Consider the following 27,604-nt stretch of genomic DNA (forward strand, 5'->3'; position numbering starts at 1 on the left):
CGTCTTAACCTACATCGCATTCAGCCAGCCCGTTTCTGCTGTTGGTGAGTTATGCTTCAGATGGCAGGCCTGAAATATAACCTGCCCACCGTTCCTTGCTGCCTGGCCCTTTGGGGACTCCCAGCCATTTTGGGTTGCATTTAATCCCTTGCCTGTCTTGACCTCCTGCTGGAGGCTGGCTGGTTCAATATTGAACTAGGAGGAGAACTCTGATGGTTGGAGACCTCACCTGCCGCACTGCTTTCGTTGCCGACTGGCGTGCTGGTGCAGCTGCGGTCTGGTACCGATGACTCGGAGGACAGGCCGCCTGGGCTGGTGGCCGTGGGGTAGTCCATGCACTCGTCTGTTTCCATGTCCATCATGTTCGATGTTGACGTCACAGCCGAGGAGCCGCTGGTGGCAGCCATGTTCCCGTCGTCAGTCCTGTGTCCCTGCGGAGAAAGATCCAGGGTTAGGAAGGTAAAATTCGGCAGAGTTGGGAACAAGAGGTGTGGGGCCAGGAACGTATCACCTCGCACTCCGCCACCTGTGAAGCAGGAATTCTGTCCACGGAGACAAGAGACTGCAGATGCTGGAATCTTGAGCAAAAAAAAACAAACTGCTGGAGGAACTCTGGCTCAGGCAGTACCTGTGGTGGAAAATGGACAGACCGAGACTGAAGAAGAATTCTGGCCTGAACCATCATCGGCCCATTTCCCTCCATAGATGCTGCCTGGCCCATTGAGTTCATTCAGCGCTTTGATTTTTGCTCAGGAATCCTGTCCACCTGCTTCAAGGAAATGTCCACCTTCTCATTATGTTCCTTCCAATGTACTTAGCAGGCAGTCTATCCTAATCTAAGACAGAACTCACCGATTCACCATGAATACCAGAGCCTCCTCCACCAATCCATCAACAAGATTTTTTCTCCCAATAGTATTGTGGAAAATGTTTCTCATTGGATGAAATCTTTAATCTCCTTGCAGTACTTTATTGGAAGCAATCAACTGGATCACCTCATCCAAATTGTATAGATCTGTAGGATTCATCTTCACCATCTCTGTAAGTTGTCAAGCAGAACTATTGTGTGGTGCAATAATTATAAATGCACATGCCAATCCTAATGTGGCCTACCTGTACATCTCACACATCCCCACCTCTCGATGAACCCCACAGACCACCCTTGTAGGTTAGACTTCAAAGCGATTAGGTTGAAGTATAATCGTGGCTGTGGAGAACCACTGGTGATGTCCACCTCAGGAGCCAGTTCCACACTCAAACCCTGGTCACTTGGTAGATGATCCCTGTGCTTGCGTTCAAGAGGAGGAATGTCAGAGATGAACTGGTGTCCAGCAACCAATGAAGCCGACTCCCTGTGTACCCGAATGCAAGTGAAAGTGAACTCAGGGCTAGGGGCTCTTCAAATTCATCCCAAATTCAGCTTCAGGCTGGAGATAGGGTGGTGCCGTAGCTTAGCTGCTGATGCTGCTGCCTCACGGAGACATGGGTTCTATCCTGACCTTGAGTGATGTCTGGAGTTTGCACATTTTCTCTGTGACAGAATGGGTTTCCTCTGGCCACTTCAGTATCCCCTCACATCCCAGAGTGGGTTGGTCAGTTCATTGCCCACTGTAAATTCCCCCTTGTGTGTAGTTCATGGTAGAATCTGGGGGGACTCAATAGGAATGTGCAGAGAATTAAATTGGATTAAATTAGTGGAAATGGGTGGTTGACTCCCTGACGAGCTCAATGCGTTTTACGCACGCTTTGACAGGGAGAATACTGATGTGCCTTCCCGAGCCCCCATTCATTGTGATGGTATTTCAGTCTCAGTCACAGAGGCCGACGTCAGGAAATCGTTCAGAGGGGTGAACCCCCGAAAAGCACCTGGACCTGATGGTATACCTGGGCGTGTTCTAAAAACCTGTGCGGACCAACTGGCTGGAGTTTTTACGGACATTTTCAACCTCTCACTACTGAGGTCTGAGGTCCCCACCTGCTTCAAAAAGGCATCAATTATACCTGTGCCCAAGAAGAGTAAGGTGATGTGCCCCAATGACTACCGGCCTGTGGTGGTGAAGTGCTTCGAGAGGTTGATCATGGCGAAAATCAACTCCTACCTCGACAAAAACCTGGACCCACTGCAGTTTGCTTACAGCCACAACAGATCAACGGTGGATGCGATCTCGCTGGTCCTCCACTCCACTCTGGACCACTTGGACAACAAAAACTCATATGCCAGGCTGTTATTCATTGATTACAGCTCGGCATTTAATACTATCATCCCCTCCAAGCTGGTTACCAAACTCGCAGAACTGGGTCTCTGCGCATCCCTCTGCAATTGGATCCTCGACTTCCTCATCCACAGACCACAGTCTGTTCGTATTGGTGGAAATGTGTCAGACTCAATAACAATCAGCACGGGAGCACCTCAAGGCTGCGTGCTCAGCCCCCTGCTGTACTCACTCTATACTCATGACTGCGTAGCCGGTCATAGTGCGAACTCCATCATCAAGTTCGCTGACGACACCACTGTTGTGGGACGTATCACTGATGGGGATGAGTCCGAGTATAGAAGAGAGATCGAGCAACTGTCCATATGGTGCCAGCACAATAACCTGACCCTCAACACCAGCAAAACCAAGAACTGATTGTGGACTTTGGAAGGAGTAGGATGGGGACCCACAGTCCCGTTTATATCAACGGGTCAATGGTTGAAAGGGTCAAGAGCTTCAAACCTGGGCGTGCACATCTCTGAAGATCTTTCCTGGTCCGAGAACACTAATGCGATTATCAAGAAAGCTCATCAGCGCCTCTACTTCCTGAGAAGATTACGGAGAGTCGGTTTGTCAAGGAAGACTCTCTCTAACTTCTACAGGTGCACAGTAGAGTGCATGCTGACCGGTTGCATCGTGGCTTGGTTCGGCAACTTGAGCGCCCTGGAGAGGAAGAGACTACAAAAAGGAGGAAACACTGCCCAGTCCATCATTGGCTCTGACCTTCCTTCCATCGAGGGGATTTATCGAAGTCGCTGCCTCAAAAAGGCTGGCAGTATCATCAAAGACCCACACCATCCTGGCCACACACTCATCTCCCTGCTACCGTCAGGTAGAAGGTACAGGAGCCTGAAGACTACAATGACCAGGTTCAGGAATAGCTACTTCCCCACAGCCATCAGGCTATTAAACCTGGCTCGGCCAAAATTCTGAACATTAATAACCCATTATTTGTTATTTGCACTTTATCAGTTTATTTATTCATGTGTTTTATAGTTCTGTGTGCTGAAGCAAAGCAAGAATGTCATTGTCCTATCAGGGACACATGACAATAAACTTGAACTTGAACTTGATGTTCGGCATAGACTCGGATGAAGGGCTTGTTTCTGTGATGCATCTATGACTCCATGGCTCCTTTCAGCCAGGTCGCTGACTGATTAAAAAGTAAGGTAGACAAAAATGCTGGAGAAACTCAGCGGGTGAGGCAGCATCTATGAAGCGAAGGAATAGGTGATGTTTCGGGTCGAGACCATTCTTCAGACTGAAAAAGTAATTGCAGATGAATGCATACTTCTTTATATCTTATTAATTTCTAATAATTTAGGTTCTTTTGAATAATTTCTTGTGCTTTTCTAATAATTATATTTTTGGGTTGTTTGTCAAAAGGTCACCAGGAGAGGCCTCAGGATCAGATGCTTGAGATCTGGATACTGCTTGTTGGTTGTTCCCGGAAAGCAGGCTTCTCAGTCGATCAACCCCATTGCTTGTGGTAAGCAGAGCTGAGAGAGATTCCCGGGGATTGAGAGTGAACGGTTGTGACAATAACACTCTCGTTACCAAAGATCCTATAGCAAGCAAGATAGTTCACTCGACGAAAAAGACGTATTACGGTCATGGGCAGGTTCATGGGTAATTTTCGGCCCCATTTCCGTAACCGGCTTCCGTCTCCGCAACAAAGATCCCACAGCGGAGCAAAGATACTAGTGCGGAGACGGAAGCCGGTTACAGAAACATCCTCGTTAAAATAAAAGGTGCACATGACAAACACTCTTGACTCTTGATACAAGTGGACAGTACAGTGATGGAGCTGGTAGAACCTCTGCCTCACAATGCCATAGACCAGGATTCAACCCTGACCTCCAGTGCTGTCTGTTTGGAGTTTGTATGTTCCCCTTTTTTCCTCCAGGTGCTCCAGTCACCTTCCCGGTCCCAAAGTAGGTTAATCAGCCACTGTCAGTTGCACCATGTGTGTAGGTGAGTGGAGGGTGTTCATGAGAATCCAGGAAATGGGATTAGAGGAAGACAGGTGTAAATATGTGTGCTTTGTGGTCTGCAAGGATACAGTGGGCTGAATGGCCTCTTTGTGTAACTAAGAAATCTAATGGGCCTTACCCAACTTGGCGACTGCCAGCGACTAGGACAATGGAATTCACCAAAGTCAGAACCAGTGACAACCTACGTTAACCTGGCGGCAACCTACGTCAACCTGGCGCCAACCGCACCTACGCCAACCTACGACAGCCCAAATTGTCGCCACTGTCGCAGAAAAAATTTCAACATGTTGAAAGTTTTTCTGCAGTCGCCTGTAGTCGCCTAAAAAATCGCCTAAGTGGGACAGGCCCATAAGTTACACATACCTGAGTATGAGCCAGGACTGGGGCGGGGCAAGTGGGCAAAGAGAGTGAACAATGATGCCAGTATGACTGATGGATGAAGTGACAGTGCCACTGCATCTCATTCTCTACAGTCTGCATGTGGCCAGGAACTTACGAGTTGCTCCATCCCTCATGGCCACCCTAAATACAACCTTCCTTGTAACTGACTGTCGACAACAGCCCTGCTAGTCAGGAGATCAAGGCTCCTGATATGCCAGTTCCATCTGTCTTTCCTACTTGTGATCCGATACATGTAGTTCAATGAAGGTGCATGAGAACGACGGCACTTTGACAAAATGACGGAGTTATAGCTCCATTCTTTACACAGGCTGTTGAAAATCCCAACAGCAGTTCTCCAGAGATGCTGCCTGAGCTGCTGAGCTGCTCCAGCACTTTGTGTTTTTTTTTGCAAACCGGTATGAGCAGTTCATTGTTTCCCACAGCAGTTCACTGGTCATTGACACACTGCTGATGAGTGGGGACTGTGGTGCACAAAGCTGTTGCATATTGCAAGTTCCCTCTTCTCCTTTGGTTGTTACTTTTCTCCTTGCAGGAAGAGATTTTGTACCAATGAGAGTAACTGCGAAGGGACAGTGGTAGAACGGTGTAGAGGTCAGAGTTCATTCATTGAAACCTAACAACAGGAATAAGAACAATGAGTGGCTTTCACCCAAAGAGCAGTCATTTGGTTGACTAAGTTACACTGAAATGATCCATTGATTCATAGGATTATAAAGCACGGAAACCTACACTTTCGTCCCACCTCACCCACACTGACTGTAATGCATATCCATGTTATTCCCACGCCCCCACATTAGGTTGATGTCCCACTACACGCTTTTTACCCAAATATAAATAGTACCCACAGAGAGTTGTGAGTCTGTGGAATTCTCTGACTCAGAGGGCGGTAGAGGCCGGTTCTCTGGATACTTTCAAGTGAGAGCTAGACAGGGCTCTTAAAGAAAGCGGAGTCAGGGGATATGGGGAGAAGGCAGGAATGGGGTTCTGATTGGGGATGATCAGCCATGATCACTTTGAATGGCGGTGCTGGCTCAAGGGGCCAAATGGCCTACTCCTACACCTATTGTTTATTGTCTATTGTCCACCTGTCCAAATAATCTTTAAAAGTTGCAATTACCACCATTTCCCTTGGCAACTCATTCCAGATATTCCTCCCTCTGTGAGAATGACTAATGGCCCCGTCCCACGGTACGAGTTCATTCCAAGAGCTCTCCCGGGTTTAAAAAAAATCAAACTCGTGGTAAGCACGGAGAATAAACGTAGCGGGTACGTCGGAGCTCGGGGACGTCTCTTAGCGGCCCGTAACGCTAACAGCAGGTACTTGGGAAGATTCGCTAACGGCAGGTAAGCTCGGGAAGACTCGTAATGATTTTTCAACATGTTGAAAAATGTCCACGAGAGCCCCGAGTACCGACGAGCGGCCATTACCGTAAATCTCCGAGTTCGAATCAGGGCAAACTTGGGAGAGCTCTTGGAATGAACTCGTACCGTGGGACAGGGCCATTACTCTTGTACCCTCTTTTAAATTCCTCCCCAGTGCCCTCTAGTTTTAGACCGCTGTACTGGGGGGGGGGGGGGGGGGGGGGGAATAAAGACTGTGTATAGTATATCAATACTTCTGTTGATTTAAATGAGGGAAAAAATGGTATAAAATTGCATTTGGAGGTAGCCTGGTGCACAGGGTATTGGCGGGAGGATTTGAACGGAGCATCAACCTTGTACTTCACCTGGGCGTTTGAATGTACTCAATGGCAACGCTAAAAATGAAAGCAAAATTCATACAAGAATTGACTAATTTTAAACTACCTACATAATCCCTACCTCCATATTCTCTCTGATTTTCTAGTTTTGCCTTCTTCATTGCCCCATAATTATGTGGCTCTACACCATATGGATGTGCTTTTGTTGACAGAACCAATATATTTCTGACCCTCCTTTCATTGAGATACTCTATTCTTGACCATTCGTTGGGTTACCTGCTCTGAATTTCCTGTGGGCTTGCTGCCTGATAAAGGCACCCACGAAGCACTTGAGACGCCTTGCTGATTAAATATTTTGTTGTTAGCAACAAAGAATTTTTATTAATAATAATCCAGTGGGATGAAGGGGGTGGGAAGAAATGAAACAAAATCGAAGGTCTCGATCGTTGGTCAAACCAGGAAGGTACCTGATTGTGCATCTTGTCGAAGTTCTTGCCCAGCATTCTCCTCATGTGCTTGCGTGAATGGGATGTCATCTGGTGCTTCAGAAGGAAGGAGAAGAGGCAGCCGTCGCGAATGCAGTGAAAGTGACTATTTACCTGGTTGTACTTGCAGCCTGCAAGACACAAAAGACAAACAAATAAATAATGCATGCCTTGTCAGGCGGCATCTCCAGAGTGGAAACAGTTGCGGTACGGGCATGCAGCAACTTGCCCGTTGCCATGGCAGCAAACAATGATTGCCATCACATTGACAGCGCTCCTGCATTCAATGTGCAAAGGTGAGGAAAATGAGTTAATGCAGAGCATTAAGCTGCGATGCCCCAATTGGACTGAAGGCAGTTGCTATGGATGCCATGCCACATTTCTGCATGCCGCACTGTTACAACCTGCTGGCTTGCTTCAGTGGGCACCTCTTGATGCCTGTGGGTCTGACTGTCAGGGGTTCAACGTCTCGTTCAACTAACACTCTCCCCTGCAGTCTTTGGCCAATGTGTGAACTGATCTGGGGAATTGCTTTACAGTATGGACACGACAGGCTGAATGGCCCATCAATCCAACCGTAGAGCAGGAAAAGCGTCTGTGTTGATAGGATCACTGCAGAAGATAGACTGATATTCCCTTTTCAAACCCGGCGCAGATGCTCAATTACTTTGACAGCTGTCACTCATGTTCCTCGGGCGTTCAACATTTGTGCTTTAACCTCTAACAATTTCCTTCTGCCTGTGTTTGTGTGGTCTGTTTGACAGCAGCCCCCTAAACAGTTCACAATTACTTTTGAAAAGCAACACCTCCATAGAGCAATGTGAAAGAGAGAAGCTGCTATCAGGATAACCCACAAGTTGTCCAAAACCATCGCACCAACCCACACAAGCACACGCACACACATACACACACACACGCACACACACACACGCACATGCACACACACACACGCAAACACACGCACACACACGCACATATACATGCACATATACATGCACACACACACATACACACGCACATCCACATATACATACACACGCACACACACACGCACGCACACGCATACACACACGCCCTTCATTCTCTCTATTCCTCCACCGTCTCAATGCTTAAAGGCTTGTTTGACCTAGCATTTATGAATGAATGGCTTCAACTATCAATCTTGCTTCTCCCTCCAGATGCTGCTTGACCTGCTGAGTGTTTCCAGCAGTTTCTGGTTATGTTAGTCTGCATAGTTTCAAAGTCCAGTGGACTTAGACAAGACACTCGACCTCCAAAGGCAGCTCCACCCAAGTGGAACCCCCTCAGTAGCACCATGAAGAGTCAGCCCTCATAGGGTCATACAGCACAGAACAGGCTTCTTAGGCTAACTCGTTCAACCAAGATGCATGTATCAGCTAGTTCCATTTGACCCATGTCCCCCTCAACCTGAGCAAATGTATTTTAAATGTTAATGTACCTGCCTCAACTACTTCCTCCGCAGCATGTTCCACATATGTACCACCCTCTGTGTGAAAAAGATGCCCCTATCTGAATCTACCTCTCAACTTCATTTAAGTTCTTGATTCACCAACCCAAGGAAAAAGTCTGTGTATTCACCCTATCTACGCCCCTCATAATTTTATATACCTCTCTGTAAGATCACCCCCTCAATCTCCCACGCTCCAAGGAATAAGGTCCTAGCCTGTCCAGCCTCTCCCTATAACTCCCCAGTCCCCTCGAGTCCTGCTGCATTCTTGTAATTGTTTCTGTGTTCTTTCCAGCTCAATGGCATCTCCCTTACAGCAGACTGACTTTGAACATAGTACTCTGGTCTCTTCAGTGGATTTACCCCCACCATTTGAGCTACCCTTTAGGGACACTGTTAACCTACAGGAGTAAGCAACGGCCATTGATCCAGGAACATGTGATCGAATCCCATCAAGGCAGCTAGGGAATATATCTCGGTTAAATAAATCCCAGTTAAATCCCAAAGTTGTGTTTAGCAGTGGGCGAATCAGTGCACCACTTTTATTGATGGTGGATTACTAACGCTCACTTTGAAAGGGTGGGGAGAGGGGGGGTTGGAATTGGTTGAAACATGCAGGATACTGTGGGGTCTTGGTGGGATAGATGTGGAGGGATATTTCTCCATGTAGCGAATCTAGTACTCGGGCACTTTTAAACAGAAGGGATCACCCAATTATGACGAAGATGAGGTGATTATTTTTTCTTGCTGAAGTCCATGAGGCTTTGGAACCTTCAACCTCATTGGGTGGTGAATTCAGAGACGTCAAGTACTTTTAAGGCAGAGGTCGATGTATATTTGATAAAAACAGCACCAGAGACCCGGGTTCAATCCTGACTATGGGCGCTGTCTGTATGGAGTTTGTACGTTCTCACTGTGACCTGTGTGGGTTTTCTCCGGGATCTCTGGCTTCCTCCCACACTCCAATGACGTACAGGTTTGTAGGTTAATTGGGTTGGTATAATTGTAAATTGTAGGATAGTGTTAGTATGCAGGGATCGCTGGTCGCGTGGACTCAGTGCGCCAAAGTGCCTGTTACCGCACTGTATCTCTAACCTAAACTAAACGGGTGAATATTCGGCAGTGAAGACAATTAGCTTACAATAAGATTAGCTGTGATCTTGTTAAATGAGAAAGCAGGATTTGAGGGGCTGAATAGCCTTCTCGGGTTCTTCATCCGTCTTTTGATTCATTTGGGGAAGGAAATGCCCAAGTCCTACCCCCAGAGTGACCAATATGTGACTCCAGAGCTACCCATGTGTCACCTTCATTACTCCCCCCGAAGTGATCTAGCCGCTTGTTCAGGAACGACGGGGACTGGCCAATAATCTCAAGACAGGTGAACAACACCGTGTGTACATCAATGGAAAAATTACACCGATGTAAGCTTTCCGTTGGCAGGAACCACTATACATTTTCAATCAAACCCAGCTTGTTATAGCTATTGTAAATCATCAGTCAGGATTGTAATTCACCTCCTTTAATTAATAAGATGCTGGATTCAATACAAGTATATTCATAAAGGTAATATAAAGAGAAGTCATAGAGAGGATTGCAGCTGATGTGTTAAAGCCTTGTGCTTTAATCAAACCTAATTGGTTGTAGCTGAGAGCTATAATGCAGCTATGAAAAGGAAAATGGCCTAGAGGGATTCTTCCCATATCTGTATCCCACCCCTGTGAAAATAACGGGATATAATCTCCTGACTCCTCCTCTTGGATCTCAGCTTCCTGCTTCCTACAGATTGTTAAACTCCACAACTGTTCTGGGGCAGAGGTGAAAGTCACCCGCTCTGGGCTGGTACAGTGTACCGTTAACATTATAACATTCAACCTTCAGCACAGACTGCGTTTACTGGTAGGGTTGCGCTGGTGATGGTGACTAGTTCTATGTTATTCCACCTTCGCATCCACATGAAGGGCAATTTACAGAGGCATATTAACCTACAAAGCCGCACGTCTTTGTGATGTGGCTGGAAAGCGGAGCCCCCCGCGGTCACAGGGAGAACGTGTAAACTCCACACAGACAGCATAAAAGGTCAGGATCGAACCCGTGGGTCTGCGGCGCTGTGAGGCACCAGCTGTATCAACTGCACCACTGTGCCGCCTTGATTTCAACCAGAAGTTAGGGCCAGTGGAAGGGCTTTGGCCATTTGTGGAGGAGCACTGCAAAGTGACGAAAATTCCACACATAATGATTCCGTAATGACAGGGTGGGTTGATACGTCTGGCCAGGTTACTCCCCCCAACTCTTTGAGTCACAGAATAATGGGATATAGAAACAGCCTGAAATTGGAGGAACAGCACCTCATATTCCGCCTGGGTTGCTTGCGTCCGGCTGGCATGAACATTGAATTCTCCCAATTTTGCTAGCCCTTGCTGTCTCCTCCCCTTCCTTAACCCTCGAGCTGTCTCCTCCCATCCCCCCGCACTCGGGCTCCTCCTCCTCCCTTTTTCCTTCTCTCCCCCACCCCCCATCAGTCTGAAGAAGGGTTTCGGCCCGAAACGTCGCCCATTTCCTTCGCTCCATAGATGCTGCTGCACCCGCTGAGTTTCTCCAGCATTTTTGTGTACCTTAGAAACAGCCTTGTTGCTTTAACTTGTCCATGACAACCAACTGCCGACCTCAACTAGTCCCATTTTCTGTACATTTGCCCTTATCTTTCTAAACATGTCCTATCCATGTACCTATTCAAATGTCTTTTAAATGTTGTAATTGCATGTGCCTCCTCCGGCAGCTCGTTCCATACACCCACCACCCTCTGAGTGGAAAAGTTACCCCTCAGGTACCTATTAAATCTTTCCCTCCTCACCCTCCGACAGGTCGGCTCATTGAAGGCAAGTGTGTTTTTCGAATGGACAAAATGGGAGCAAACCTGACATGGGTATCTGCACTGACATGGAGTGGTTGAATATAAGGACTGGGGAGTTGCTGGAGCAAGAGCCAACAAGCATACATTACAATCTGGACAGCATTAGATGCGATGGCAGGCGTTTCTGTGATTAAATGACAAAAGATATTCCACATTTCATCCCATTGTACAAAGACCCCAAGTGTATTTTGGCCATCTCAGGAACCATTCATGGTTTGTTTTTAGTGCCTCACTTTCTTGACCTCAATGTCCTACTTCATCTCTTAAAACCAACCTCTTTGACTTGCCCTGACCATTCTATAGGTGAGCTGGAGCAGAGAAGGTCCACATGGTGTACCTTGGGGCTGCTCTACCCCACTAACATCATGGTGACAGTACAATTCCCTCTTTGCCCATTGGATCCTCACCCAGACGACCGCACTCTTCTCGCTTGGTGAAGTACTTGAACCCGTTGGCAGCTCGTCTCTCAGCCTTCTCGTGTTTTTTCACGTGCCAGGGGAGCTTTGTTGTGATGTTAGTCACAAAGTTGCAGAATGGCCGTAAGCAGTGGTAGTGTCCTCTCATACGGAACTCACAATGCTGTAACGGGATAGAAGTATGTTGTTAGATGGCAGCAGACGTCCGACATTACAGTCACTGGTGAATGGACTTTCCCCGACAACTGTCCCTGTAACACATCTGAAGAAGGTTCCCGACACAAAATGTTGTTGGTCTGTTCCTTCTGCAGATACTGCCTGACGCACTGAGTTCCTTTGTTTTACTCAAGATTCCAGCAACTGTAATACTTTGTATTTCTATAACATGCAAGAGCCTGTATCTCTTTCTTAAAAGCAATACCCACTCAAAGACAGGCACCTGTTCTGTATTCCCCTTCCAGAAGAAGGGTCCACCGACCACTTTCAAGCTGGCCATTTCCTGCTTGTCATCTCTCCAAGGACAGTGATATCCACACTAGAGTGTCTGTTCCTCAGCTGAGAGAGAGCAGAGCGACTCTGTTCTGCTGGGACCTGACCAGGTCCTGCACGTTGTATCAAGGAGTGGAAGAGAGCACGATCTGCTGATCGCAAGTGTTGTCTATGTCAATACCTCGGTGGGTGGGAGTACACAGGGCTACTGGGATATCAGTGCTACCACCAGAATATAATGGGACAAAAGCAGTAAGTAAATTGCAAATACCCTAACTTCACTTCAAGTCAAAACTAACATGTACAGGTCATATTGCTCCCTTGAGTAAAACCAAATTGTTGGAGTAACTCAATGGATCAGGCAGCATCTATGGAGGGAATAGATGGGCTGCGTTCAATCCCTCCACAGATGCTGCCTGAGTAACTCCAACGTTTTGTGTTTTACTCAAGATTTCAGCATCTGCAGCTCCTTGTTTCTCCAGCGGGTCAGGCAGCATCTCTGGAGAACATGGACAGGTGACGTTTTGGGTCGGGACGAAAAAGTCTTAAGATGGGTCCTGACCTGAAAAGTCACCCATCCGTGTTCTCCAGAGATGCCCCTTGACCCGCAGAGTTCCTTCAGCACTCTGTGCCTTAAACCGTTAGTTTTGTTCATTCATTTTATATTAATGCATACAGAGCCATCGCTGCTGTGCAGTTAATAGAGCCGCTGTCTGACAGTTCCAGCCTCAGAGGCTCAATCCCGGCTGGCGTTTTCACGTTTCTCCTTGTGTCGATTCTCCCAGTGCTCTGGATTCTTCCCACATCTCAAAGATGTGCAAAGTGGTTGGTTAATTTGCCCTGGTGTGTGTAGGTGAGTGGCAGACTATGTTGGAGATGGGGACGGAGAGTTGATGGGAATGTGGAACAAATTAAATGGATCGGTGTAGGATTGTTGTAAGCGGGTGCTTAATGATTGGTCCTGACTTAATCGAGTCTAAAGGGGCTGTTATGTGCCGTATGATGCCATGACTCTACTGGTGGTACTCATTAGTTATCACTACTGATCCTAGCTCAGGTTTATTCTCCTCCCCTAATAGCCCTCTGAACCACATACCTTGTTGGGCATTTCAGAATGGAGGTCAACTACAACATTTCAAGTTCACATCACCATTTATTCCAGATTTTATTTAGATTTCTTATCTGAATTAATTGGTCCTGAGCTCTGGATGACTACAGATCCAATAACTGCTCTGGCATTGCATCTTCTCCCAGCCTGGACTAGCAGTGACCATGGACACAACATGTGGTGCCTCTATCCCTTTGTGGGCCGACCACTCAATCAATGCTCTTGGATCGGTTACTGCGCTGGCATCTCTAACCTCTCTCCATCTACATGTCACCAATGACTCATCCCTCGAGGGCATACTCCATTTCCAGTTGAGTGAATGGCTGTGAACTGGTCCTGATTCACAGGTTGTTTTTACTTCAAGCCAATCTCTAGGAATTGGTGAACCTCAGGGTTGAAGTGGAATAAATCCTACACCAGTTACTGGGAATGTCCCTGAACATACTAGAGTGGACGCAAACTACAAAGCTGCTCTGATTCTGTGGTTACAGGGTACAGGGAAAGTATACGGATCTAAAAAAGGAAAAAAACCAATGATGATGCTTTCAACCTGCCTTCCATTGACTCCATCGACACGTCAGGTTGCCTCGGCAAGGCCATCAGCATAATCAGCGACCATTCTCACCCTGTGTACTTACTTTCCCATCAAGCAAGAGGTACAGAAGTTTGAACATGCATATCTCCAGATTCAGGGGCATTTTCTTCCCAACTGTTATCAGGCAATTGAACTGTCCTCAGATCAGCTAGTGTGTGGTCCAGACCTCCCATCTATCTCATTGAAGACCTTTGAGCTAACTTTAATCAGACTTTACCTTGCTCTAAATGTTGTGCCCTTTACCCTTATCTGTACACTGGACGGCTTGATTGTAATCATGTATAATCTTTACTTTGGTTGGACAATAATAATAAACTGAACTAAAGAATAGGTCAAGAGGTCCCAAAGTGGTTTGGATGTTTGTGCCACTGTTGTAAAGTGGATCTGATGGACATCTGACAGATAAGAGTGCAGAAGCTGGCAGTCGGAACCACAGTGTGGAGTCTTAAGGGCCTGTCCCACTTTCACGAGCTAATTCACGACCTTTTTTACTCGTGGACATTTTTCATCGTGCTAGAAAAAATGCCCCGACCTACTTGATGCCACAAGTACCTACGACTAGCATCACGGCCTGCTACGACCTTGTGACGACCATGCTGCGAGTATGAGTCACGGGCAAACTCGGCAGAGGTCGTGAATTAGGTCATGAAAGTGGGACAGGCCCTTTACTAGAGTTTGTCCTAAAGTCAGAAGTAACTAACAGCATAGAAACAGACTTCATCCAACATCCATTTTACATCAATTCTCTTTTTAATCTCCCCACATTGCCGTGAACTCTCCCTCCAGGGGAGTTCTACACATCAGGGACAATGTATAGATGCCAATTTGCAGTTGAGGCTTTGGGTTTTGGGTCCGTTCCCAGTTTAATTTCCTGACATTCCTCAGTTAGTGGACTACCAATCTGCACATATTTGGAATGCAGGAGGAAATCGGAGCGCCCAGAGGAAACCCACATGATCACACAAGGAGCCCGTGCAAACTCCACGCTGACAGCACTGGAGGTCAGGATTGAAAATCCTAGGTCGCTGGGGATGTTCCATTATGCTGCTCAGTGTGAGAATGTGGATCTGGGATATCTGTTAAAGCACAGCCTGCACTGACCAGTGACCACCCCGTACACTAGCACTAACTAGTGGCAATTTACAGTTTTTACCAACATTTGGGATTGGTGGAGGTGTATGGCAGCAGGCAGTACCTATTCTGAATTTGTTTTGCTATTGCTGGATTGTTGGATTTGAGTGGAATCCAATCCAGTGAAAAGAGTGGAGGTGTTTATCCAGAGGTTTGAATGTTTTATACGGTCATATGCATTGGAGACGTTGAATTGTTTTGCCTGGAATGTTTTTGGTGCTTTTAGATTTCCCATTGTGTCTCCCAGGGCAGTTACTGAGGAAGTTTCAGTACAAAGGTCCACTGAGCTGGTGGCCTGAAGATGATAGACAACAAGGTGGATCCCAAACCAGACGTGATCTCAGTTTACGTACCTGATTGGGACAGAGACACTGCAGAGAGTAGTAGGAGAACTGATCGCGTACGTTGACCAGGTTGTTGTTGGGATTGATGTGGTCGAGACAATGTGACTCGGCCTTCCCCGACGTTTTACAGACATACTTGCAGTTTCCAAACAAACAGTGGAAGTGGAATTTGTTCGAGTATTTGCAGTCAGTCGCCAGGCAGGGATCGCTAAAGAGAATAAAAAAACTTTGTTAGATAAAATGCATGCCGACCAGGAAGAATGAACAGCATTTCTTTAGTGCCACTCAAAGCACTCCGGAGATGTTGGATTCAGTGATGTTCTTCCTGAAGTGTTTTAATGCAAGAAATCACTGCACAGCAATATTTTAATGGCTGCATATTATGCTTTGGGGAGGTCGATGGAGGAATAAACATTTCCTTCTCCAACATAACAACACCGTAGTTTCTATCCCCACAGCGGAGAGTTTAATGTGTCATCTGAAGGATGACATTGCCCAAAGTCAAGATCTCCCTATAACCTTCATCTCCAACAGTGCAGGTCTATCTTTATCCTTCATCCAGGGCACGACTCACTTAGTGGCAGCAAATACGTTTCTGCTCTCTTCTCTCAAGTAGGTCTTCTGACTCGTAGGCATGGGAATTACTGACTGACTCACAGCTGGGCAAGAGTCTACTTACACCAGCAAGGAGGATTGTTTCTGGTCATCGCAGTGGGAATCAGCTGCGGGTCTCATCTTCTGTTTGGTTCAGGCAAGCGTTAGCCAAAATCAGATATGTGGGACTGTGGTCATCAATAGGATGCTTCAAATGTGACAGAAGTACATTTGTAAAGTCTGTAACCGTTGAGGTTTTGGAATTTGGGTTCCTTTCCAGTTTAATTCCATGACTTTCCTCAGTTAGAGGACTTGTTTCAGTGAATCTGTCCCAACTGGGAATTCTAATTCTGCAGACGCCCAAAATGCTACATCCTATTCATACAGGTGCCCTGAACCCCCAACATAGTCTTTACATTGCTCCTTGCTGCGACTTTTACGCTTCACAATACATACAGTGTTGAAGCATTTAATGGCCGCTGTAAATTCCCAGTGACACTCCGACATTCACAGCTGCCTTCGATCCTCATGAAGCAGCAGTGATAAATGTATATTGTAAACTTCCATGATGGAAGAAAGTTCACAATATCAATCACGTAACTACAGTCAGATAACGGATTAGTGTTATATGTCAAACAGACAATAACAGATACCTGAAAATAGATTATGCAGCCAGTTCAGTCAAAAGGTTTAGTGGTTGTCAAGAAGTCCAAATGCTCAAAGCACAAGCCCACGAGGTTGGATTAATGTTTAGAGCTTGCACTCAGCGATCTATCATTTATAAGACAGATTGACAGTGGCAATTTTAGTTCAAATAATCAAGGCAACATAATTTAACGTCAAGATTTGATGGTGTTGTTCCAGTTTTGAGAGAAGCCAGGAGCTCCTGTTTACTGTCCAATCAACTGTGTTGAAAGGAGGCGGGAGGAAAGGGCTGGTGTCTGATTTGTCGTCCACAGTGGGCGTCACGGCGACACAGCGACTCAGCGCCAGCGACCAGGGTTCTATCCGGACTACGCGGGTTTCCTCCGGGCGCGCTGGTTTCCTCCCACATGCCAAAGATGTGCAGGTTTGTAAGTTAATTGGCTTCGTTAAAATTGTAAATTGTCCCCAGAGTGTCGGATGGTGCTACTGTATGGGGTGGTCGCTGGTCGGCCGACGGGCCTGTTTCTGCGCTGCATCTCTAAACAAAACTAAACTAATGTCTGAAGAAGAAAGATGGAGACACATTTCATTTGGGGATGAGCGAGGCGGGCATATTTTGTCAAGGTGGCTCACGTAAACGGCGCGTGCTGCCCATTGCTGCTGAGTTGCAGTGACAACGAGAAGAATGGAATAAAAACGAATGGAAAAATAACCTGCTGTTGATTACACAGATACACAGATACATAGACAAAGGTGCAGGAGTAGGCCATTCGGCCCCTCGAGCAAGCATCGCCATTCAATGTGATCATTTCTGATCATCCACAATCAGTACCCCGTTCCTGCCTTCTCCCCATACCCCTGGATTCCGCTAGCCCTAAGAGCGCTATCTATCTCTCTTTTGAATGCATCCAGTGAATCGGCCTCCACTGCCTTCCGAGGCAGAGAATTCCACAAATTCACAACTCTCTGTGTGAAAATATTTTCCTCATCTCAGTTCTAAATGACCGACTCCTTCTACTTAAACTGTGGCCCCTGTTTCTGGACTGCCCCAACATCGGGAACATGTTTCCTGCATCTAGCGTGTCTAATCCCTTAATAATTTTATATGCTTCTATAAGATCCCCTCTCATCCTTCTAAATTCCAGTGAATACAAGCTTAGTTGCTCCATTCTTTCATAATATGACAGTCCTGCCATCCCGGGAATTAATCTCGTGAACCTACGCTGCACTCCCTCAATAGCAAGAATGTCCTTCCTCAAATTAGGAGACCAAAACTGCACACAATACTCCAGGTGTGTACAACTGCAGAAGGACCTCTTTGCTCCTATACTCTTGTTATGAAGGCCAACATGCCATTAGCTTTCTTCACTGCCTGTTGTACCTGCATGCTTACTTTCAGTGACTGATGTACAAGGACAACCAGGTCTCATTGTACTTCCCCTTTTCCTAACCTGACACCATTCAAATAATAATTTGCCTTCCCGTTCTTGCCACCAAAGTAGATATCTCCACATTTATCCACATTATACTGCATCTGCCATGCATCTGCCCATTTACCCAACCTGTCCAAGATAACCTGCATCCTCATAGCATTCTCCTCACAGTTCACACTGCCACCCAGCTATGTGTCACCTGCAAATTAAAATTTGCTACTTTTAATTCCTTCAACTTAATCATTAATGTATATTGTAAATAGATGCGGTCCCAGCACCGAGCCTTGTGGCACCCCACTAGTCACTGCCTGCCATTCCGAAAGGGACAAGTATACCCCTACTCTTTGTTTCCTGTCTGCCAACCATGTCAGTACCCTACCCCCAATACCATGTGCTCTAATTCCACTAATCTCCTATGTGGGACCTTATCAAAAACTTTCTAAAGTCCAGGTACACTACATCCACTGACTCTCCCTTGTCCATTTAACTTGTTACATCCTCAAAAAATTCCAGAAGATATGTCAAGCATGACTTCCCCTTCATAAATCCTTGCTGACTTGGACCGATCCTGTTACTGCTATCCAACTGCTATTACATCTTTGATAATCAACTCCAGCATCTTCCCCACCACTGATGTCAGGCTAACTGGTCTATAATTCCCTGCTTTCTCTCTCCCTCCTTTCTTGAAAAGTGGGATAACATTAGCTACCCTCCAATCTACAGGAACTGATCCAGTATCTATAGAACATTGGAAGATAATCATCAATGCGTCCACAATTTCTAGAGCCTCCTTGAGTAACCTGGGATGCAGACCATCAGGCCCTGGGGATTTATCAGCCTTCGGTCCCATCAGTCTTTATCGTTCAGTAATGTTCTGTTCAGGGGAATTGTCACTAAGTTCACACGCAATGTGGTCACAGACAGAGGGAAGCTTCCCTCTGGGCCACGTGCTCACTTGGGCACCTCATTACCAAGGAGAATATCTTTCAGAATTCTCTGGTAGGATTTGGATGTTGCTGGCAAATGCAGCATTTATTACCCATCTCGCATGGCAGGTTATTTCCACTTTCGCTTTTATTCCACTCTTCTTGAGAAAGTCCAATAAGCACCACCTGGAATGAATGCGATCCATCCAGTATTGTTGGGTTAGTGTGGACAGCAATTTATTCCTGTGCAGGATGAATTGTGATTTGACTGTCATTGTCTAACATACGAAATAGGAGCAGGAGTAGGTCATCTCAACCCTAACACTCAGCAAGATCTAGTTGATTGCTGGAGCAAGTTCAAGGAGTCGAAGCTGACAATTGGCAGGGTAGATTCTATACCAGAGAGTGGACTTTGTCTACTTATCTCACACGCACTTGCAGAGGAAGCAGGAGAACTTCTACACCAAAACGTGGCAACACTTGTGTATTGTCAAGGTTGCATGCAAAACAAAGCATTCCACTGTCCCTAGGGACATGTGACAATAAAGTATCATTCATTCATTCATTCATTCATTCATATTTGTCTCCGTGTCAGTCGTGGTTCTACTTACAACTACCATTTTCCTGCCCTGGTCCCATAACCCATGATCCCTGTAATATGCATAAATCCACAGACCTTTGTTCAGGATACAATCAATGACAGTCTCCAGAATAGAGAATTCCAAACATTCACCACTCAGCGTGATGAAATTCCCCCTTATTTCAATCTTAAATGGCTAATTGTGTGTGTGTGCGCGTGTGTGACTCCTGATTCTTTATCCAGGAAACCTTCCTCCCTCTTTCTACCCTGTTAAGCTCTTTAATGATGTGTGTATTTCATTGAGGGTGTCACAGTGGTGCAGCGGGTAAAGCTGCTGCCTCACAGCGCCAGTGACCCGGGTTCAATCCTGGGGCCTCGTGACCTCACGGGTTTCCTCCGGGTGCTCCGGTTTCCTCCCACAACCCAAAGACGTGACTTTGTAGGTTATTTGGCCCTCAATTGCCTGGCGTGTGGAGAGTGGATGTGAAAGTGGGATAACACGGAACTAGTGTGATTGATGGTCGGCATGGACTCGGCCAGCCAAAGGGCTCCCTCAACACTTCATTAGGATGTGTAGGCTTTGCGGAGGGTGCAGAAGAAGTTAGCCGGGATTGCAGCCTGGATTGGAATGTATTAGTCATCAGGAGAGGCTGGACAAACTTGGAGGAGGTTTTCTTGGAGGCTGAGGGGAGACAGATCATGCAAAACTATGAGATATATCCATAGGGTGGTTCCCAGGCTGGAAATGTCTAATACCTGAAGGGGATAGGTTTAAGGTGTTCAAAGGTGATTTGCGAGATTTTTCTTTTTTTACACAGAGGTAGGTGCGTGGAAGAGTAGAAGCATACATGATAGGTACACTGAAGAGGTATCTAGAACAGCCAGGGAATAGAGAGGTATAGAGCATGTGCAGGCAGATGAGTTTAGATGGTGATCGTTGCAGATATGGTGGACCAATGGTCCTGATCCTGTGCTGTATGTTCTGTGTTCTAATCCCAGGACTTAAACTCCCAGATCTGGAGTGCATTGGAACCAACGCACACAGATATATCTCTGCCCAGATAAGGAGAAATCCACAGCAGACAGATTTTGCACAGAAGAGACGTAAATGTAAATAAACATGGCTGCAGGCAGCTGTGGCTGGGTTAAACCATCTCCCTGTTGCCAGTCACAGAGTTAGAGAAAACTGCCACACTCACTTTTCCTGAAACTGCAGGAATCCCGGTTTGACCTGAGGCTTTGCGTTCTCCAGGGAGGTGGTTGCCAGGGAGGACGTGGCCAGCGTGGTTACAGGGAGCTGTGGCATGGAGGTGGTCAGCTGTTTCCAGGCGTAGAGCGTCGGGGCGGAGGTGACGGCCGTGGGACTCGCCGGGGAGAGCTGGACGGCGGTGGCCGTCACCATGGCGATGGGGGGGAATGCCGAGTTGCCCAGGCCTCTCATTGGGGTGGAGAAATAAGGCTCCGACTTCACCTTCACCACCCCACCGTCCGCTCGGAAGTGGAAACTATGGAAAGGGAAAACACTCTGTCAGTCACCCGCAATCAAAGAGACAGCGCACCTCGAAGCAACACCGACCTCGCGATACCCTGATAGAGGCATAACTTCATAATGGGGATCATGCCAAGAGTGTAACAGTGGATTTGCAAGGTTATTTCACAGCTTTGGTTTTACACAAATAGGATAACTCTTCCAATTTACTGCTTGGTGGTGCAAGGGATGAAGCTTTGTAGTGTTGCTATGACGATCCCATGTTTGATTTATTTGGCCGAGTGTTAACCAGTTTCCAATCAGTAGGATGCAGAATGCAATGAATCAGGTATCCCTTCATCAACCTTCACCCTTCAAGAGGAGTGCAAGTTCAAGGGGAGTGCAAGATCCACGTTTTCAAGGCACCTTTCACCACCCCAGAGTTTAGTTTAGTTTAGAGACACACCGTACAAACAGGCCCTCGGGCCCGCCAAGTCCACACCGACCATTGATCACCCGTTCATGCTAGTTCTCTGTTATTCCACTTTCTCATCCACGCCCTACACACCATGAGCATTTTACAGATGGCCAATTAACCTATAAGCCCGCACGTCTTTGGAGTGTGGGAGGAAACCGGAGCACCCGGAGAGGTCCCACGTGGTCACAGGGAGAAGGTGCAAACTCCGCACAGACAGCACCCCAAGGTCAGGATTGAATCTGGGTCTCTGGCGCTGTGAGGCTATAGCTCTACCACAGCGCCTCTGTGCCACCCAAATACTTTCCTGCCATTGGAATACATTGAGGGGTGGTGGCCATTTTACCCGGAGGTGAGGCAGCCTGTTTGTGCACAGCAAGCTGCCACAGTGGGGTCGGGAATTCTCTATTAGTGATGCAGACAGAAATCAAAACGCTCACAAAGTAACTCCTGAGCCCTTCCTCAAAGCAGCATCTTTTCTCATTTCACCGTTGCTGCCTGTCCTTATGAATGCTTGCAGTGTTTTATTTCGGATTCCCAACCCCTTTTAGTTAGTTTAGAGATTCAGTGTAGAAACAGACCCTTTGGCCCACCGAGTCCATGACGATCATCAATCACCTGTATACTAGTTCTATCCTTCACAATAGGGACAATTTACAGAAGCCAATTAACCTGCTAACCATCAGGTGGCTCCAGCAATGGTCTGTTCCTTCCTCTGTGTTTTAATTGCAAAGTGTTAAATGTATGTTTTTAGTGTTCGTTAGCTTGTTTTATGAGGGAAGGGGAGGAAACTTTTTCTAATCTCTTACATCGACGAAGATGCAACTTTTTTCCGTATTGTATCTCCGTCTGCACTGCGGCCTAACATCGAGGAGTTGCCGGCCTTTGCTGGAGACCGACTTTTGAGAGCTCCTTTGCCAGGGATCGACCTCGGACCTCCAACCGTGGATGTTTGCAGACTGAACATCATGGGGCTCGCAGTCTCGGGTCAGAGACCGACTTCAGGAACTCCAAGCAGCAGGAACTACAACCGCCCTGACGTGGGGGCTTCGACCGCCGGCTGCGGGAGCTTTGATCGTCCCCGGGAGAATAAAGAAGAAGAAGGTTGGACTTTTTTACCTTCCACCACAGTGAGGAATGTGGGGAATCTGCTGTGGTGGATGTTTATGTTAACTTTTATGTAGTTGTGTGCCCTGTTACTTTGTTATTTTCGTATGGCATGTGACAATAAAAGACCTTTGAAACCTTTGAACCAACACCTCTTTGGTGTGGGAGAACGTATAAACTCCGTACAGACAGCACCCATAGTCAGGATTGAACCCAGGTCTCTGGCGCTGTAAGGCAGCAATTTTACCGCCGTTATACCACTGTGCCGCCCCGGTATTTTTCTAATAAACCACTTCAGAGAAAACTCCTTCTATTCATCACTGAAGCACTAGAGAGACGGAAGAGAGATTTGAACCCATAACCTCCTGATTCATGGGCCCAGTGAGCTCCAGCTGAAATGTGCAGTTCATATGGACCTCGACACAGCAGCTCTCACTGGTCCGAGACAGAGGATCCTGGTTCATTTTAACTGCAGATCCCTGAAGAAAGGATTGGCTGAATTGTGATTGTTCTTTGACTCAAGCCCCCACAACCTGTACTAACGTGTGTAAGTTATTGTTGGGGAGGGGCTGTCCTCTAAGCCCTCCGCCACTGGTACAAGTGCCTGTGGTCCATGCTGACTACAATCCACACAGCCTTCTCCACATTGCCAGCTCTTGAAGTGATGTCATCAAAGTAATTGGACCTTGAATAACCTCTGCATTTTTTTTTTAATCTGCATAAATTATTTAAATAATAACCTGATCTAAATTAGAATCATGCCTGGGTCAGAGCAAGGTTATTCACCACTTCATAAATATAAACAGCATCGTTTTAAAGGGACCAGGGCTTAAAGTGGAGTTCATTGCAAACTACTCTATCTAGATAAGGACCACACTACACAATAATATCATCAGTTAATGAAAACTAATTAGAGAGGGACATTTTTGTTACATTTGTGCAGCCAATTTGCCCAGAGTAAGGGGATCGAGAACCAGAGGACATAGGTTTAAGGTGAGGGGGGAAGGATTTAACAGCAACCCATAGGGGCAACTTTTTCATGCAAAGGATGGTAGGTGTATGGAATGAGCTGACGGAAGAGGCAGTTGAGGCAGGTACCATTGCAATGTTTAAGAAACATTTAGATTGGCATATGGATAAGATAGGTTTAGATGGGTATGGGCAAACAGGCAGGTGTGACATATTGGGAGGTGTGGGCAAGTTGGGCCGAATTACCTGTTTCCACACTGTAACTCTATGTGGTAATTACTAACATGGCTAACATGTATTGCCCATCCTGTCCTTGAGTTGAATGGTTTACTGGGTAAAAACAACTTACATTTTCTTTTTTTAATTGGGGCAGCACAGTGGCGTAGCGGGTAGAGCTGCTGCCTCACAGCATCAGAGACACGAGTCTGAGCCAGACTTTGCGTTCGTTTATAAAAAAAATTGCATGTTCTCCCTGTGACCATGTGGATTATCTCCATGTGCTCGGGTTTCCTCCCACATCCCAAAGACTTTGCGGGTTTGTAGGTTAATTGGCCCTCTGTAAATTGCTCCTCGTGTGTAGGGAGTGGATGTGAAAATGGGATGACATAGAATTAGTGTGAATGGGTGATGGATGGTTGGTGTGGACATGGTGGGTGGAATGGCCTGTTCCCATGTTGTGTTTCTAAACCTCTAAATTGTAGAATTGTTGAGTTAAAGGGAAAGAGAGTGTAGGAAAAGTTAAGAAAGACGCCAGAATTAACAGGGCAGAAAGCTCAGGAAGGGGTAGGAGAGTGTGGCCGTGTGAAATAGGAATCAATGGGAAAGGTGAGGGGAGTAATGGATTAAAAGTATTATATATGAATGCACGAAGCATAAGAAATAAAGTGAAATAAAGGGCTGGGAACTGAATATTCAGGGGTGTACGTCTTATCGAAAAGACAGACAGGTGGGCAGAGGGGGTGGGGTAGCTCTGTTGGTAAGGAATGAATTTCAGTCCCTTGCGAGGGGCGACATAGAATCAGAAGATGTAGTCAGTATGGATAGAACTGAGGAATTGTAAGGAAAAAATGACCCTTATGGGAGTTATCTACAGGCCCCCAAACAGTATCCTGGATATAGGGTGCAAGTTGAATAAATAGATAAAATTGGCATGTCGCAAAGGTTGGCATGTACTGGAGCCTACCAGGGAGAAGGCAATTCTGGATTTAGTGTTGTGTAATTAATTGGATTTGATAAGGGAACTCGAGGTAAAGGAGGCATTAGGAGGCAGTGACCATTATATGATATGTTTTAATCTACAATTTGAGAGGGAGAAGGGAAAATCAGAAGGGTCAGTATTACAGTTGAGCAAAGGGGACTATGGAGCCATGAGGGAGGAGCTGGCAAAAGTTGACTGGAAAGATACCCTAGCCTCGTTTGTCCACGATCAATCGCGGCCGGTCGGCGGTTTGACCGTGCCTGGTTTGGCGTTGCCTGGTAGCACTCACTTGGCATGTTTGATGGCCCCATCGAGGGTGCTGAACAGGGCACCACAGTCCTCCACCACACAATGGAAATGGACTTTGTGCAGGAAATCACACTGGGTCTCGCAGTAATCCTCTGTAGTAAACCTAAGAATGAGAGACAAACACCAGTGAGGGCGAGCGTACACGATCATGAGCGGAAATAGCTTGGGTAAACGCACAGTCTTTTGCCCAGAGTAGGAGAATCGAGAACAAGAGGACATAGGATTGAGGTGAGGGGGAAAAGATTTAGTAGGAACCCAAGGGGTAACTTTTTTTACACATGTGGTGGAGGGTGCTAGGAATGAGCTGCCGGAGGAGGTAGTTGAGGCAGGTACAATCATAGCGTTTAAGGGACATTTGGACAGGTACATAGGTAGGATAGGCTTATTGGGTTATGGGCCATGTGCATGCAGGCGGGACTAGTGTAGATGGGGCATGTTGGGTGTCGTGGATAAGTTGGGCCGAAGGGCCTGTTTCCACAATGTTTGACTTTATGACCACGATCTGAGCAGTTCCCCTGTTTCCTTTGCCCAAAGCTAAACCAATGTTGAGCTTGAACCACCTGCTAATGAGAGACACGTCAAGGGTCACACACACACACACACACACACACTGTAGCAGAACATGTGCGGCTGTAGTTCTCTGGGTCCATCAAGCCCAGCCCCTTCCATTCAATATGATCAGGGATGACCTGCCCCAGCTCTCATCTTCTCTTCTCCGCCAGTTCCTCTTAGGCCTCAATTAGACAATAGACAACAGGTGCAGGAGTAGGCCATTCGGCCCTTTGAGCCAGCACCAACATTCGTTGTCTCTGTACTGTACACTGACAATGACAATTAAAATTGAATCTGAATCTGAATCAATGTGATCATGGCTGATCATCTCCAATCAATACCGCGTTCTTGCCTTCTCCCCATATCCCCTGACTCCACTATCTTTAAGAGCCCTATCTAACTAATTCTGAGATCTTCAAACAAAATTATCTACTTTTTCTTTAAGTACCCTCTGTGATCTAACCTCCATAACCCCCAGCAGTCAAGAATTCCAGAGATACACCACCCTCTATGAGAGGTTGTCCCCACACACCTTGGTTGCAATGACACATACTAACCTCATAACTGTGTCTCCGGTTTGATATTCTTCCACAGGTGGAAACATCTCAACATTCACTCTTTCATGTCCTCTCAGCATCTTATAAGTTTTAATAAAATTGCCTCTCACTCTACTAAACTCTAAAAATTGAGATGTAATTTATTTTGTTTGGACAATCCTCTCTACCGCAGGAATTGGTCAAGTGAATCTCCTTGGGACTGCTTGCTTGGGATTGCTCTGAGGGCTGGGAGTCATTCCAATTAGCCCCAGCCTTCTGGCAGGGATTTATAGCACTGTCAGGCATCCCCTGGCCCAACGAGGCCTACTCTGTCCAGGCCAGGATGAAAGCCTTGCTGTTAGCTGGGTAGACACAAAATGCAGGAGTAACTCAGCGGGTTAGACACCATCTCTGGAGAAAAGGAATAGGCGACGTTTCTAGGAATAGGAGACCCTTCTTCAGACTGAGAGTCAGGGGAGAGGGAAACTAGAGATATGAAGAGGTACAAGGAACAAATGAATGAAAGGTATGCAAAAGGACAAATCAAAGCCAGCAATGATGAACAAGGAAAGGTGGAGCCCACAATTGTTCATTGTTGGCTGTGGAGAAGGTGACAAGTGAACCCAGTCCGCTGTGCCAGTGTAGATGTGACGCCAAGGCACTGGTTCACGAGGGGGGTAGGGAAGCTCACAGACAGTGTGCCTCTCGCCTCTACCTGCGCAGGTATTTTTCCCAGAGCTCCTGGCGTTTCTCGGGCCGCTGTTGCCCCATCACTTTGCTCAAGTAGGAGGCTTGGTCGTCATCAGACTGCCCACAGTCTGGCTCCGTCTTGATGCTCAGCAAGCTGCTCATTCCGCTGTTGCCATGGGATGCCTAGTGACAGAAGCACAATAAACCGTCAGGTCTCAACCCAAAGCGTGGCTTGCGGGTAACACGGATAATTGCGGGCGGTTTCTGCCTCTCTCCCAGCCACCTGAAAGCCAAGAGTGAGGTCCGAGCACACACCGAGCCCAGGCAGATTGTGGCTTCAGAGGGTGCCGGCTGAGTCAGTCCCCTGCGGCTGAACTCAAGACCCAGCGGAGGGTGGACTGGAGAAGGAGCCGGTCCCCTGCTTGTTGGACCCGGTGGACCGCTGGCCTGGGAGGGGGACACCACCGTGCTGGACCCTGCTCGTCCCCCAAAGACCAGAGACCGGGAGGATGGCGCCGGCGACAACGGGCGTGGCGGGCGATGAGCGAGGACGCTAGGAGAGGAGTGGGAACCGGGGGTCTGGCCTACCGCAGCCTCGTGGTCAGCTGCAGGAGGCTCCCATCCCCCCGGGGACCAAAGGTGAGGAGAGGGATGTGACATTCATGGAAGGAGATGGCATGAGGCCACAACAGCCTGGGACTTGCCTGGACCAGGCACTGCTCACAAGAACTAAAGCGTGGACTTTAAACATGGCGGCAAATCATGGCGGCTCTTGCATGTTTCTTGACTATTTCTGTACACTTGCTAATCGGTGATTGGGGGGT

At 47.1% G+C, this 27,604-nt stretch overlaps 1 protein-coding gene across 1 annotated transcript in view; it reads right to left on the reverse strand.

The window, feature by feature from the left end:
- Positions 1-27,604, reverse strand: part of casz1 (castor zinc finger 1) — a 138,918-nt gene that overhangs the window by 15,869 nt on the left and 95,445 nt on the right. Inside the window, exons 13-19 of the mRNA XM_055659022.1 lie at positions 26,806-26,963; positions 24,983-25,105; positions 20,676-20,981; positions 15,308-15,506; positions 11,623-11,794; positions 6,819-6,967; positions 230-431 (exon numbers count right to left, since the gene is read on the reverse strand). Of these exons, the coding sequence (XP_055514997.1) occupies positions 230-431; positions 6,819-6,967; positions 11,623-11,794; positions 15,308-15,506; positions 20,676-20,981; positions 24,983-25,105; positions 26,806-26,963 (1,309 nt within the window). The remainder of the gene's footprint in view (positions 1-229; positions 432-6,818; positions 6,968-11,622; positions 11,795-15,307; positions 15,507-20,675; positions 20,982-24,982; positions 25,106-26,805; positions 26,964-27,604) is intronic.

Source organism: Leucoraja erinacea, chromosome 30 (genome assembly GCF_028641065.1).
Source record: "Leucoraja erinacea ecotype New England chromosome 30, Leri_hhj_1, whole genome shotgun sequence".
NCBI classification, from domain to species: domain Eukaryota; kingdom Metazoa; phylum Chordata; class Chondrichthyes; order Rajiformes; family Rajidae; genus Leucoraja; species Leucoraja erinaceus.